A 15,621-nucleotide genomic window follows, 5' to 3' on the forward strand; every position below is an offset into this window, starting at 1 on the left:
GGTATGAGACACAGACATTAAACAGAGCTGTGAATGTTCATGATGCACTCAAAGTCACTTTTGACTTTGCAATAAAAGCCCTTAGGAAACCCTTGAAGTGAAAGTGAAGAATATAATAAATGGTGGAAGAAAATCATGGCTATCTATCTCCTCCCTGTATTTCACCATTCAGTAGAGCTGGTGCTTTGATAGCACTAGCCTAGGTACTGCAGCCTTGGACACCTTACAAAGGAATGTAATACAAGTAAAATCAATTCCTCTTTTAGGTAGCAATCTGGCTCATACAGATACTCACCATGTGCCACAGAGCCCCTTAGTTTCTCTCTTCTATAATGGACGTTTCTGTGGTGTCTGTCTTTATATGTGCAAGGCTTTCTTCCTTGTGCTGGACTTCAAGCAGATCCGTAAGCCCATGAATCCCTTGTGGATATTCGGCCAAAGTCTCTGTCTTTCCTATTTTTATTTTTTCATTTGTGTCTAATTGTTTCAGTGTGATTTTCTCCTCCATTGTCTCCATCTCTTGCTCCTCCGTTCTGTCATTCCCACTAGTGTGTCTCACTTTTGCCATTATTTCTTCCACAAGGACTGCTTCCTTCTCCACTCCATCTGGGTGATATGCCATTTCCTGTGTCATGCCTTCTACCTCAGATGCTGCTTCCACAGCTTCCATTTCATCCCTCAGAGATGATGGTGTCATCAATTTCTCCACCTCAGGCAATGTTCTCTCTGATCTCATATCTTCTTCGGGTATTATCCCCTCTGTCATCACCTTCTGCTCTTCCAGTCCTGCCTCCTCCTCTTCCATGCCCTCCTCATGTCCTGGGTCCTCTGTCTGAACCTCCCAGTCTGATAATACTTCTGCATTTTCTTTCTGACCAGGTTCTGATTTCTCTACTATCTCCTCCCCTTGTGATGGTGTTTCATTGCCCATTACTTTCCCATTGCCTGCTGCGTCCTCTGACATTGCCTCTTCAGATTCTATTTCTGACATTCCCTCTCCCTCTCTCTCTGCTGATTCCTCAGCCACCCCCTCACCCACCTCCACTTCCTCCATTGCCATCCCCTCAGTTACCACCACACCCTCCACTGCTGCTCCCTCAGCCACTTCCTCTACATTTATTGTGGATTTATCTATTGCCTCTTCAGCAATAGGTACCTTTTTTTCTATTACCAACTTCTTTTCAGTAACTGCTATTTGGGACACCACCTTCTCTTCCGTTTCCTCTGTCACTTCCTCCTCACCAGCCTTCACCAATTCTTCTCCCATATATGGTGTTTCCTCAGGCACTGACTCCCCTATGTGTTTACCTTCTTCTACTACCTCCTCTTCAGATTCTGGGTCTTCTGCTGCTTCTTCCTCTTCAGATGCTTCCACTATGCTCTCCCCATCTTTGTGTGCTCCTTCCTCTATTGCAGTGTCCCTTTTTATTTCCCTGTCCAATGAGGTTTCTTCCCTCAGAGGTGGTGATTCCTCTACTTCTGACTCCTCTTCTGTGGCCTCATTTCTTGTCTCTCCCTCCTCTGGGGTTGTTTCCATTACATCCTCCTCCTCCTCAGATGTTTCTGCTGCTGCTGCCTCCTCCGCTTCAGACACTGCTTCACCGATGGGAACCTTTCTTGATTCTACTGATTCCTCTATTTCAGTTGCTGCTCCCAGTATGGGAACCTTCACTGATTCTACTGACTCCTCCAGAACAAGTTCTGTCTCTCCCATAGTCTCCCATCCCTCAGAAGCTGCCTCCTGCACAACCTCCTCTCCTTCCAATTCTATCCCCTCTGCAACTTCCTTTCCTGCGGCGTCTGCCTTCTCCACAGCCTTCTCTGCCTCCGCAACTGAATCCTCCACAACCTCCCCTCCCTCAGATTCTGCCTCCTCCACAGCCTCCTCTGCCTCCGCAACTGAATCCTCCACAACCTCCTCTCCCTCAGATTCTGCCTCCTCCACAGCCTCCTCTGCCTCCGCAACTGAATCCTCCACAACCTCCCCTCCCTCAGATTCTGCCTCCTCCACAGCCTTCTCTGCCTCCGCAACTGAATCCTCCACAACCTCCCCTCCCTCAGATTCTGCCTCCTCCACAGCCTTCTCTGCCTCCGCAACTGAATCCTCCACAACCTCCCCTCCCTCAGATTCTGCCTCCTCCACAGCCTTCTCTGCCTCCGCAACTGAATCCTCCACAACCTCCCCTCCCTCAGATTCTGCCTCCTCCACAGCCTTCTCTGCCTCCGCAACTGAATCCTCCACAACCTCCCCTCCCTCAGATTCTGCCTCCTCCACAGCCTTCTCTGCCTCCGCAACTGAATCCTCCACAACCTCCCCTCCCTCAGATTCTGCCTCCTCCACAGCCTCCTCTGCCTCAGATGCTGCCTCCCCCACATCTTCCTTTCCCACACCTCCTGCCATCCCCACAGCCTCCTCTGCCTCAGATTCTGCTTCCTCCACAGCCTCAGGCACCTCCTCAACAACCTCCTCTCCTTCAGATGATACTTCCTCCACCACCTTTCCCTCATATGCTGCCTTTTCCACTGCCTCCTCTCCTTCATTTACGTCTTCCTCCACAGCTACATTTCCCTCAGATGCCTCCTCTCCCTGAAATGCCATTTCCTTTCCTACCCTATTCTCTTCCAGATCTTCTTCCATTATAGCCTTCTCCTCAGATGCTTCTTCTTTTACTGTAAGTACATTCTCCACTGTCTGTCCCATCACAGTTGCTGCTTCTTTCTTAGCCAGTAAATCTAACTCCAGAGCTGTTTCATTGCCTGCCTCTTCAGTGTCAGTGGCTCCTTCCTCAGCTACAAACTCCTCCTGCTCAAGTGCTTTTTCCTCATCCACCATCTGCCCCTCTTGTACCCCTTGCTCTGCTGCCTTCTGCTTTTCACATGCTGTTGCTGCTTCTGCCAAGAAGGCTCCATCTGAGGAAATAATCAAAACATTAGTTTTATTGTAATAAATACGTTAATTTTAAGGATTTTTATGAAGTGATTATTAGAGATGCCATTGTTCCAAATCAGTGAAAGGATTTTAGGCTGGGCAATGTGGGGGGGAAACTTGGCCTGCTGCTTCCCAGGATGCACCTGTCCTGTGGCTGTTTCCAGTGCTGTCATTCTGGCATCAGGCACAAATAATTGAAACAAAAATGATGTTGCATGGCCCAGAAGTGACCTCAGGGTACATAGAGGAAGTAGCCATAGGCTTGGCACAGAGATTTAAATATGCAGAAATAGGTCATGCAAAATAAGCATGTACAGGAGACAGAATATACATCTGTGCATGCAAAATGGGTAATGATTTATGCACGTTTGGGGCCTGATCCTATCCTCTTTGAAGTCAATGGCCAAAGCTTTCATTGAATTCAGTGGTGCAGGATCAAGCCTTTGGCAAGCACAATTACCTATTTGTGCCAGTGCCCCTGTGCCTGTACACATTATTCAGGATCTGGTCATATTTTTGGAAAAACTGGCCCTAAATGTCATTGAAGCGAATAAAAGAGTCATGCTTTCCAGACACTGTGCTCTGGTGGGACATATGAAAAATCCAAAGTGGGGGAAAGGCCACCTTGCCCATAATACCTGCCTTTATTTGATTTATTCTACTGTCACCTTCTTATATTTCCACAACCCTCAGTCACGGTCTTCTTTAGCCTGGCTGGGCCTAAACATGTGTTCATGCTGCATCAGCCCATCTCTAAAATGTCTACCTAGAGATGGTTCAGATCCCTGGCCTGAAGCACATTGCTCTGTGGGCCACAGCCTTGGCACAGGAAGATGGATAGGTTCTCACCTTCCCCATTTGGCTCCCCCAGGACCTTCCGCCAGCCTAGCCAACTTCCTAACATCACTTTCCTCACTCTATATCAGCACTGACCCAAGAGAGGAATCAGTGGATGAACCCACATGGCTGCAGTGTTTCATCCTGTCCTGCAGGTGGCATTGAACTCAGGAGGCTAGAGTTTACTGCTGTAAGCAGGTCCATTTGAGCAGAAACCAGGGGAAGCATTGTGCAGCTGGAGAGGCTGAGAGCAGACGGGGAACAGGGTGGCAGTGATAGAACAGGTGAGAAAGGGAGTGCCCTGGAGTGGACAGAGAAGAGGGCAAGTGTAAAAAATCAGGATACTTTTTGGGGGGGGGGGGGGGGGAAGGGGATATAGTTTAATGTCGAGATGATCCCGATACTATTGGGACATCTGGTCACCCTAGACAGAGATCAGGGATGGGTGGCGGAAGAGAGAGAGAAAAGGGGGTTGAGTTGGAGGGCGTGCAAGAGAGAAATCTAAATAAAAATCAATTGAAGCAGCAGCACTTTTTTCCTCTCAGCTGACCACACATAATATGATCTCTAGTCATGTGACTAATACAGCTTAAACCCCCCACATTGCACTTTGCTACCTGACAGAAATCCTGCCCTCCATCCTCCGTCAATACCCTCTCAGATAGATGTGCTTTGCAGTGAGTTAATTATTTATATTTACTGCCAGCTTCCTCGTTTTTATATGTCCCTCAGGTTTTAGACTTTTAGCAGTGTTAAAAAATACCTGCCTCTCCATTAATTTATCAATCCCCATCATAATTTATAGAAAAAGGGGCTCAGACCAAAAATACCAAATCCAGGCACTCCTGAATTTGGGTCACTTCAAATCTTCATCCAAACTCAGTCCAATTGCCAATAATTCTTAAAATGTCTAATAAATCATCTTTAAGTTTCATTTGCAGAGTGAATAATGACTTATGTCATATGCTGCACCCTCTTTGAGGCAATAATCTCCTTCCTATTTTACTAAATGGTAGCTGGCACTGGACAAAGTATTCTGGGTTGGAAGTAGCTAATACAATAACCCTTTTTCTTTTCCTCTGCTAATGTGAACCTGAACCCTTATGTGAAAAAATACTGTATGCTAGGAGTACAATGAATGATGATAGTTTAGTGCAGGGGTAGGCAACCTGCGGCACGCAAGCTGATTTTCAGTGGCACTCACACTGCCTGGGTTCTGGCCACCGGTCCGGGGGGCTCTGCATTTTAATTTAAATTTTAAATGAAGCTGCTTAAACATTTTAAAAACCTTATTTACTTTACATACAACAATAGTTTAGTTATATATTATAGACTTATAGAAAGAGACTTTCTAAAAACGTTAAAATGTATTACTGGCACGCGAAACCTTAAATTAGAGTGAATAAATGAAGACTCGGCACACCACTTCTGAAAGGTTGCCGACCCCTGGTTTAGTGTCATCATCGCCCAATTATAACAGATTGGTGATGCATTCAGTTTTGTTCACTGCAGTCAGCATATTCCACCTCCTTTCCTCCTCTGCTAAAAGAGCTTGTAGAGAGTAATTGATATGCAATTGATCCATGGGACAGAGGCTGCTAATATTTGATTTTCAATGCAGAAAAAATAAACTGTATGTATTTATTAAAAATAGCATTTAAAAACAGTCAGCTGGGTGTTCCATGAGCGGGGGTCCCTCTCCAAAGAATAGCTTTCATTCGGAATGTATCTCATTCAAAAGAGCAACTGGCATTACACAGCTGGGCAGAGCAGGCTAGGGCAGGGCAGAGCTCTGCCACCTGCAACATGCACATATACGCTTCACCACCTGAAACACGCATATATGCACACCCATATACGCTTCAGCTATCATCTTAGCCACAGAACGAGCTGTGAAGTGCATTGTAGGCAAAGTCAGGTCTAGAAAGTGTCTCTAGTTCTGATCCTGTTCCAGTCTGGTCACCTGTTTGACAGCAATTATCTCATATTGAAACATGGCTCCTTTGTACAACTGGGATGAAACCCTGAGGGTCTGATTCTGAGCTCATGCTGGTCTACATCAGTGTCACTCCATTGACTTCTAAGGCGTTCTCTGTGATGTGAGAACAGAGTCAGGCCCAGTCAGAGAATGTTTTATTTCCTGGCTGAGGCTGCAAAGCACAACTGGAGTGTCTGAATGCAGCAATACAGCTCTTTGAAACCACTTTGTTCCCGGAGGCAACACAACTAACCAGCAACTAATATTATATTGAGTTAGGAAATGGACAAAATCCAGGTATGAACATATGCTCTTTCAATAGACTGATGTGTTACAAACGGTTTTTGTTCTTTAATTGGAGATATTCTAGCTGTAGTTTGTAAGAAAACAAGCTCCATGGCAATTTTGCCAGACACCCACTGTTCATTAGTAATTATTTTTAATAACTGGGCCTTATATTTATAGGTTAATTTAAAAAGCATAGTAGAATCCACAAAAAGATAGTGATTTTTGGCCCATATGCCTGTGTAATTTAACAGTCTGCAGCAAAAATTCTGGGAGCTGAAGTGCCGACGGCATCCATCTGTGCCATTATATTTAGAGTTCACAGAACAACACAATCAAACCTGGCAAATTTTGGAATTTGAAAGCTTCTGTAATTCATGAAGGAGGAGAACAGGAATAAAGAAAGGTACTATCACAAAGAACTGCACCATTTACTTTATAGAAACACTGTCTATATTTATTTGAGTAGCCAAATGTGTATGTTACTGTAAATGTGAAAAATAAGTTGTCTATGCCTATGTGCTTTACTCACAAATCAGCTGCATTTTGCTAATGCCTAAAAGCAACGTCTTGTGTAATAAAGCTAGATAAACATCTAGGCCAAGGTTTCAAATAGTCATTAGTGCCTTTGGGTATCTCAATTTCTGGGTGCCCAACCTAAGCCACCTGAAACTCAAGCTCCCTTTAAGTTGTCTGAAACTTGGCACCCAAAATTACCCGTCATTTTTGAAAATTTTGGCCCTAGTGAATGAAAAAGAAAATTGAATCCACCAGAAATGGTGGGTTCCAAACTCCCAGTCCAAGCATTCATTTGATGCAAAGCAATCTGCTATTCCAGAGGATACTGCAGCATCACTACTCTACCAGTGAACTCTTTCTTTCTTTGGGGACAGAATATTCCAGGCATTTGAGAGGCCACCGTGATATATTCTGTGATAATCAGATACAACCAGGGAAGTTAAAGTCAAACAATTTATGGCCTTATTCTTTTTTCCATTATGTGTCTCTGAACCTCACTTCTATTTTGAAGAACCACCTTAACATTTACGTTCATTAGGGTTTGTTGCGAATGTAACTTGGCTGACTCTAAAACCCAGAATAAAAATGCAGGGCTCTTCTGTTCAGCAATCCTTGGTTCTGATGTTAAAATCCTGGATTAAGATTCCAGGCAGGAACTGGTGAGTCCAGAGAAAATCCTGGATGGAAACCCTGGGAAAAGCCAAGCTCCAATTGAGGTTTTTGTTGTGTTACTATCAATAATGCCAAGCTCTAGGAAGGTGAGTTGGGGACACAATATAGTCTGTTGAACTCTAGGCTAGGACTCAGACCATTGGCACTTTCATTCATATTGACGATCATTCCAGTGAGAGGTGATACCTTTTCCATTCATATAAATAGAAGCATCCTGGCGTAAGACTGCATTTCCCCATTAGGCCTCATATTAACATACGGGTTGACAGGTTGGAAGCAAAGTGAAACTTACCAGATTCCTATTTTTTGAAGCAGCCTCCACTAGCAATCACTTTTTCATGGCCTCAACTCTTTATCCAGAATCACTGTTAGCTCCTAAATGGTATCAGTTTTGCAAGCTTTACCGTTTTAGAGGCTAACTAATCAGTGCAACAATTTTATTCAGGGGAGGAAAGAAAAGGAAAGCAGAAGGCAGAGATGAAAAGGAAGGTGAAAGAGGGAACTAACTGTACTATAAATGGCTTTTCAATGCAGAGTGAAATTTAATCCAGGCCCCTGATCATATTAGTTGACCTCACCTAATTTTATATCATGAGCTGTACTTGTTAAGTTCTCCTCTTCTTCATCTGTACTGGAATCACTGGGCTCAGGTTCAGAACTCAAACGATGACCATTTTCAATTGCCTCTGCTATTTTCTCTTGGACTGATTTGCAATCTTCAAAAAATATCACAAAATTATTAAACAAGGAGCAAGGAAGAAAAATAATCGAAAGCTTAAGGGAAAAGGGAATCATTCAGATGTCTGAAATTGGCTTAAAGAGCCGTATTATCAGTGCAGGGTTAATTAAAATCCAGTAAGCCTTCACCAGTGATAATGCTTTGAAGTATATTAAAATCAAATGGCAACCCATTATAAAAATTCATGCAGGAGGATCTACAAACATACATGCAGAAATCAGCCACAAAAACATCACAAAGACACAAAACTACCTTTGCTAAGATGCTTTTCATGCACACGCAACAAAATTGTTTGATGAACAGAAACCTTTTATTGTTCTGTGCCTACTTTAAAAAAATAAAAAAAAACTTACACCATATTTTTACATACTAAAGTTTTCATATACAGTTCTGATGATTCTTTAAATTCCTCACAGTAGTAGAATTGGCTGAAGACAGTCTTATCTTGATGCATGGTCATACATGAATGTAAATCCCTATATATAGGCAGAGAAATATTTACTTCTCCTAAAAGCAACATCTATGATGTTTAAGATTTTGTTTCATAGTCAAGATATACATGTTATATTTGTAGCATTATAGTTAAGGTTGTGCTATCCCTTCCATTAGCGTTGCATGTACCACATGCTAAGGAATAAAATTAGAGGATCATATACTTGTAAAATTACACTGGTTCTTTGTTAAAAGAACTATTTACAGAGATGCTGTAATGGCAGCTAGCATTGGTTCTAGCCGTGCATATAATTAACTTCCTGGTGCCTCCTCCAAACTCTTCCCTCCTGCAAACTGGGCTTTTCCCTCCAAATACCATGCAGGTTGCTACAATTATAGCTTCAATTTCAAGAGGTATATAATATGGTTATATTGCATTTAATTTGTATTAAGGGAGATGTATTACCAACACTGCATTTCTGTCAATCTAGCCCCATTTCCAAACCAACTCAGCGAACTTTCCTGCTTTCAAATAATGCTACTGCGTTATGGCAAAAGCAAAGAAAACGCTCCGTGAGAAAAATAAAACCACTGGGAGGAGGGAGTGTATGGAGGGGAGAGGTTCCTCCTAGCTATGCATGGAAAATAACAGCTATTAAGGCTTTTGAGACTGGAGAATAAACACCAACATTGTTTAACCTTCTAGCTGTGTATATAATGGGGTTTAAGCTGCCTGGTATTTCAGAATTACTCATGGCAATGAGGGACTCTATTGGAAGGACTAAAGGTGACATTTATGTCCAACTGGTTTTCAGGGGAGATTAGGGACCAGATGGTCGCTAGTCAAACTTCCCCCCCCCCCCCTTTCCCTCCCCCCCATTCTTATATTCTTCGTTTCCCCCATTCTCTCTCCACATCTTGCCATTCTACTTTGTTTCCTTTATATTTTCCTTTTGTTTTTCCTTTCTCCGCCATTTATCTACAACATCTCCTGCTTCTCCTCCCCACCACAGTCTTCTCAGTGTCTTCCTTCCCCCACACTGTTTCCTCCTCTCCTTCTCCTCCAGTTCCCTGCCTCCTTAGCTCCCAGGAGCAATAGGACAAAATCAAGGAAGGACAAATTTAGTCTGAAGGACAGGGAAAGCTTTCTAAGCATGATCGGTTTCAGGCTGCACAAGAGCCTCCCAAGGGAGATGAGAGACATCTTCACTTAAGGCTTTTAAATGGAGCCTGAACAAACCATACTGCAGGGAACAATCCCATGCAGGCAGGGAGGTGGACTGGATGGCACCTACTAGGTCCTTCCTGTCTCTAAATCTGTGATTAGATTATTATTTTTTTCTTCCTTCTCCTTGTTTTTTTCTCATCTCTTCCCCACACCTCAGCCTTCCTGCTATGCTGCTTCTCCCCATCTTCTCTGTTCTCTCTCCTCAGGCCTTACCTCCACCCACTCTTCTTCTGCTTAAATAATGTACTAGCCCCAGCGTGAAGCCACTGCACTTCCCTGGAGTTATTTGGACACTATACAGACCCCCTTCAGCATTTCAGGGCAGGGTCCTGACTAGGTCTCTGGGCGCTATTGCAATATCAATAGTAAATAACAACGATGATTAAACTCTGCAAACAAGAGGAGAAACCTTCACCCCCAGGAGACTCCTTTGCTGCATCAGAATAAAGAAGCATAGACAGCATTTTCTTCAGGCTCACTGAAGCCCCATAAGCTTTCTTAAATATGGTCCATACCTTATTACTTTGACCTGCTTATAGTCCTGCCGTTTGATTAGCTGGCAGTTCCCATTCTTCCCAGTTTACATATATGACAAGAGGGAGTATTGACAGTCAGTCAAAACACAGAGCCCCGAGCAGGATGACAAATACAGCGCACAGTAATTCTGTCTCTTGGGATGAGTGACATCTCCTTCTTGTCACAAAGTCCACAAGATCAGAGAATACACAGCAGGTATTTACATACCTTCTAAAATCCTAACTCCCACATTTATGGTGCCTTCCCCAGCCTCAGCTGGCAACTGAATAAGCCCACACAAGCTTTTCCTCTTCTGGTCTCCTTTACATGTAAATTAATCTCTGGTTAATATTTCTGCAGCATCTAAAACCAGACTGGTTAGCAGAAGCATAGTCAATAACTGGATCTGCTACCAGCCAACAGGGCAGAAACACCTGATATAGGAGGAAGGGCAGTGGCAACAGAAAGTTTAACAAGGAAATAAAGGAGCCCAGGTGCAGAATAGAGGTAAGAGCCTAATTTTGCAACTGCTGCAAGATGCTGAACTGCTCACCTCTCATTGGCTCTCTCTGGAAGTGGATGCCAATCAGCAATTTTCAGGACTGGCCCAGGATCTCTTACATTAGTGACCAGGGGGTGATTGTGGGATCAGGCCCTAAAGAAAGTTTGATTCCCAAGGTGGTATGTGCTACCCATCAAATCCTTTTTTCACAATGTTAGTTTCCTTTCAAAGAGGTCCTTGCCCTTATTTTTTCATTATTCACATGTCATTCCTTGACAAATTCTTTATTTTCTCCCAAATTCACCATGACAATCCTGTACCGGCCGGGAGCTGGATTGGATGGGATCTACTAGGTCTTTCATATCTCTAACTTCTATGATTAAATGATTATTTTTGTCCACATAGCCCTTGTTTTGTCCTCATTTTCCCTAGTCTGCCCCTGAGTCTTAGACATTCTCCAGGCAGTAAAGATGCTGTAAGATTTGATGGAGAAGTATACGTTCTTTTATCTGTACTACGCTTATCCCATCTGTCACTTACTCATCCTGACAACCGAAATAGGGCCTCTTAAAGAGAGAAGTCATCCCAAATGCAATGTTCATTCAAATCTATAACTACAGTATAAAATTACCGTTTAATGTCAGCACCCAGGAATTTGATCAAATAAGAACAATGGTCTTATTTTGTGCCAAAACCGTGGCAGGTCATTAGCTCAGTACATAGGATTATCCCTTTCTTCCCTTTTTTTTTTTTTATTACAGCACTTCATCCTACCTGTATGATTGAAATCATTAACAATCTTCAACCACACTTAATACTTATCTAACAGTCTAATGGTGAAGTTGCTTAAGCTGAGATGCCTTATGCAAGTAAAAGGAACATTTCAAGAAACACACACCTATAAATAATTCAATATAATCCCTGAATAGTAAATTATTCCCTCTTCTTCAATTCTGAATGCATAACATAGCAAAACCAAAGCACAGTGCAATCCAAAGCAATCCAACACCAAGAGACTTGCAAATAATATAGCATAGCGTTCAACAGTGTTTGCTTTGCACACACAGTGCTATTTGATACATGCTGCACTCGAGCAGAAAGCAATAGAAACAAACCACAAACATCTATTAAAACTAAATGAGAGCATTACATAATCCACTGCAAAATCGACATCCATAGAAATACAGTCAGAAATATTGTCTAGCACGGCTTGTGACTCCCTTTCTTCACATCTGCATCACTAAGAAGGCCACTTCATTACTTTACATTGACATTCCCAGTATTATCAGGATACTCTCCCCGCTATCCAGATGAAATTCCACACCAAGTACTTATATTCTTCCCACCCAAGTACGCAATCCTGCACTGCCTTACTCATGTGGGTATAGCTATACTCCTTGCCCAGCCCCCAAAACATCCCTCAATAGCTGTGAGATTGGAGCACAAATATCCCCATTTTACAAACTGCCAAACTGAGGCATGGGGAGGTTAAGTGATTTGCTCCTGGTGAGAGTGTGTCAGTAACAGAGCCGGAGACAGAAACCATGCCTGTTGACTCTCAATCTGGTTGTCTATGCATTGCACCATGATATACGAGAGATTTTTAGGAGTCCTTATGGAAACTGGAATTATAAGAATGACAAACCAGTTCATCTGAGCTGGCATATGAATTCTCTAGGACTTCCTATGCTTGAGATCTAAACGGGCACTGAGCTTTATAAAATTACATGAGATGTCAAACCTAAGGGTATTGTGGTCCGTGAAAAAAAAATATATAAATCTATTATCACATACTGCCCCAACGAGTGATAGAGATGAAAAAAGACTAGCCAAACCTTACATTGGAAAACCCATAAAATCAAACAAACAATGAACTTACAGCACATCACTGGTGGTTATTTGGCACACACAGCAAAATGACATTCTAACAGTTTTACATTGTACACCAAGAATAGTCCAATAACTGAATTGCTCATGCTATATCAAAATGCCATCTCCATCACAAATGAAACAACACTTACATGCACTGGACACATCACATCTCCACCAGGAGACAGTACTTACCACCTCCTTCATCAACCTCAGGAGGATCCTTGTTTGTAGCCTCTGCTTCCACAGTGCTGCCTTCCAAATGCACTAGAACAACCTCCTCCCCATCTTCCCTCATGTTGCTTCCATCCTCCTCCCCCTCTTCCCTTGCATTATTTTGTATTGACCCTACATGTCTGAGTTCCCCATTGAGTTCATCTGTGCCTTGATGATGTATTTCCATCATACTTCCATGAAGAACCTCAACTTCTTCCCTCATCACAGCCTCTGCTTTTGTCTCTTCTGCTTCATCCATTTCTTCCTCCTCCACTGCATCAATTTCCTGATTTCCCTCAGGTTTGCTTTCCCAAGTCTCATTTCCATACTTCTCACTTGTCGCTGTCCTGTCAATGTCTTCCTTTTCATTGCCCTTAACATGGTCTTTCATCTTTGCAGCTTCAGAGTCATCTTCACTGCTATACAGAGTACTGCTGGATGAGAGAGAGGATGCAGACTTCCTATCTACAAACAGTAAACATAATTTCATTTTAATATTTTTCTATAAAGCATCTGTCCTCACTGTGCACCAGTTCATTTAGCTGTGCCCGAAGAGCCAGGGCCTCATCTGGGGTAAAGTGCCATTGTTCTGCTTTAGACCAGCTGAGGATCTGGCACAAAATGCCTAATAATTATATAGATAGGTCCATTACCCGAAACTAACAACAAGCAGTTAATCAAAGCCACTTAACATATTTTATTTCGGATAATGTAACCATACCACAGGAAATCTCTACCAATGATACATGAGATCTGCTTCCAAAGACCACCTCTGAAAGCAGTTGGAAAGGGGTGACAACAAATTCCTGCTGTATTCGACAAGAAGTTTCAACAGTCAGAGTTCTTCGGCACATTCATAACAACTCGGTGGATCTATTAGAAATCTCTTGTGGACCACACAGGAATCAACACCATGCAGTATTAATCCTTGCTGTTTACAATGTAGTTCTGGTTTTCTAGCACCCCTCACATCCAGACATGCCAAACCCGCAAAAAAAATGCAGAAATTGGGCTTGTTTTTGGCTTAATTGGCTTGTAGTTTGTTTGGCTTGTAGCTTGTTGCTTCTTTTTTTTGATCAGCTCCCGGCAAGCAGGGGCAAGGGGGGGCCAGAAGGGGGGAGGGAGAGTAAGGGCTGCACAGCGGGCCCACCACAGTCCCAGACTGCACACCAGGGAAATCTAGTCACATAGAGCATTGGGGTTCTTAGGGATTGGCCTGTTTTGGCCTTGTTTTGAAATAGGATTATCTTGATTTTTGGCTTATTGTGAAAGTCGGGGTGCTTATTTACCTTGTGAAAGTTGGCAACTGTGCTCACATCTTTAATTATTCTTTCCAAATGCATTGTTATGAATATTCTGAATTTTTTTTTTTTTTTTTTTTTTTTAACTTAAATACAATATTTTTACAGGAGCTAAACATTTAATTCAGATATGCATATACAACTCCCATTAACGTCACTAGAATTGTGAGGGTATGTTTGTGTGGGGAATGTGGTCCTAAATTCAGGAGCGCCGCCAGCTTTTCTGCCACCCTAGGCAGCGGAAGGTCCCGCCACCGAAATACCTCTGCGGTCGCCGCCCCCCAAATTGTAGTGTCCTAGGCGACCGCCTAGGTCGCCTAATGGGTTGTGCCGGCCCTGCCTAAATTAATATAATGCTTGTTAAAGGGGACAGTTTATCAGCCTGGAAGGCTAAAGTCTTCTATTTATCATAGAGGAGATACAGGAGATGCAGGACAGTGCAAACATCCCCACAGAGCAGTCCCAGGGTGCCTCAACTCTGTTCTAGACAGGCCATCACTGTATTAGCTCAGATCACCTGCCCATTCAAGCCTGGTCATCTCCACTGAGACTGACAGCAAAAATGACAATTAGTATCAGATGTGATGTGGAATCTGCCTGCTTGTACCTTGACTGAGAGACATTTCACACACAGACTATTGAACACCAATCCCATGGTAGTGACTTCCAGTTGCTACCTGTCTGCACTGGCTCTGAACCTGCAACCTAGAGGTAAAAAGTTCTGAATCCCCATGGCCACCCAGCTCCCTAACAACATTATAATTATTAAAGACACTAACAAGAACATAAACAGGCCAGTTGAGAAAAAAAATCTCATACACTCAGATAAGCAGTGTACGTTTCTTTCCAGGAGAACTGGCCAATGATTCTTTACAATGTATTCATCGGCTTATGGGCCATAAGGATTTGAATGCCAAAGTCTTTCTTACTTGCTCTTTATTTGTGCCTAACCCATAACATTACATGCAAAAATAAGGACTTAGGCTCCTCAGTTATCAGGATATGTTTTTAAATCTCTACACACAGGGTGAAATTCTGCCTTCAGATATACCTATGCAATCCTGTTGAATTCAGACACTATGGTGATGAGTGCAATATAAATGCAGAGGTAAGATGAAATGAGATAAGATTTGATCCCCCTGTATTATTCTTTGTCCCATTATTATCATCATACATTACTCATAATACAGTAGCACCCGGGAGTCCCAACAGGAGTCGAGCAGATTACAAATATACAGTCCCTGCCCCCAAATAGCTTGCAGTCTAAGGTCTTGATCCTGCTAACAGTCACACATGTGCATAACTTTAAACAAGTGAGACGTCCCATTGAGTACAAAATGAGACTAAGGGTTTGCAGGACCATGGCATAGATAAATTCAAGACATAAATGAATTTTGCACACAGTAGTTAGGATGGAGGGGAAAGGAAGATGATAATAAAATAAAATAAGCAATAAAATAATTTGGTTATGTAAACTAGCCAGCTGGGTAATTTGCAGATCTCTGTGGTTTTGTTATGGTAACGAGAGTTTTGCCATTTAGGATTTTAACAAAAAGGAACCTTGTCCTGAAAATGACCAGTCACGGTACTGGTTTAGG

General features: G+C 42.8%; 1 protein-coding gene across 1 annotated transcript in view; it reads right to left on the reverse strand.

Annotated features, from left to right (window-relative positions):
* Positions 1 to 313: 313 nt before the first annotated feature.
* Positions 314 to 15,621, reverse strand: part of ERICH3 (glutamate rich 3) — a 48,871-nt gene continuing 33,563 nt past the window's right edge. The window contains exons 13-16 of the mRNA XM_065410119.1: positions 12,702 to 13,187; positions 7,799 to 7,936; positions 2,345 to 2,910; positions 314 to 1,849 (exon numbers count right to left, since the gene is read on the reverse strand). Coding sequence (XP_065266191.1) covers positions 314 to 1,849; positions 2,345 to 2,910; positions 7,799 to 7,936; positions 12,702 to 13,187 — 2,726 coding nt within the window. The remainder of the gene's footprint in view (positions 1,850 to 2,344; positions 2,911 to 7,798; positions 7,937 to 12,701; positions 13,188 to 15,621) is intronic.

The sequence above is a fragment of the Emys orbicularis genome, chromosome 8 (genome assembly GCF_028017835.1).
Source record: "Emys orbicularis isolate rEmyOrb1 chromosome 8, rEmyOrb1.hap1, whole genome shotgun sequence".
Taxonomy (NCBI): Eukaryota; Metazoa; Chordata; order Testudines; family Emydidae; genus Emys; species Emys orbicularis.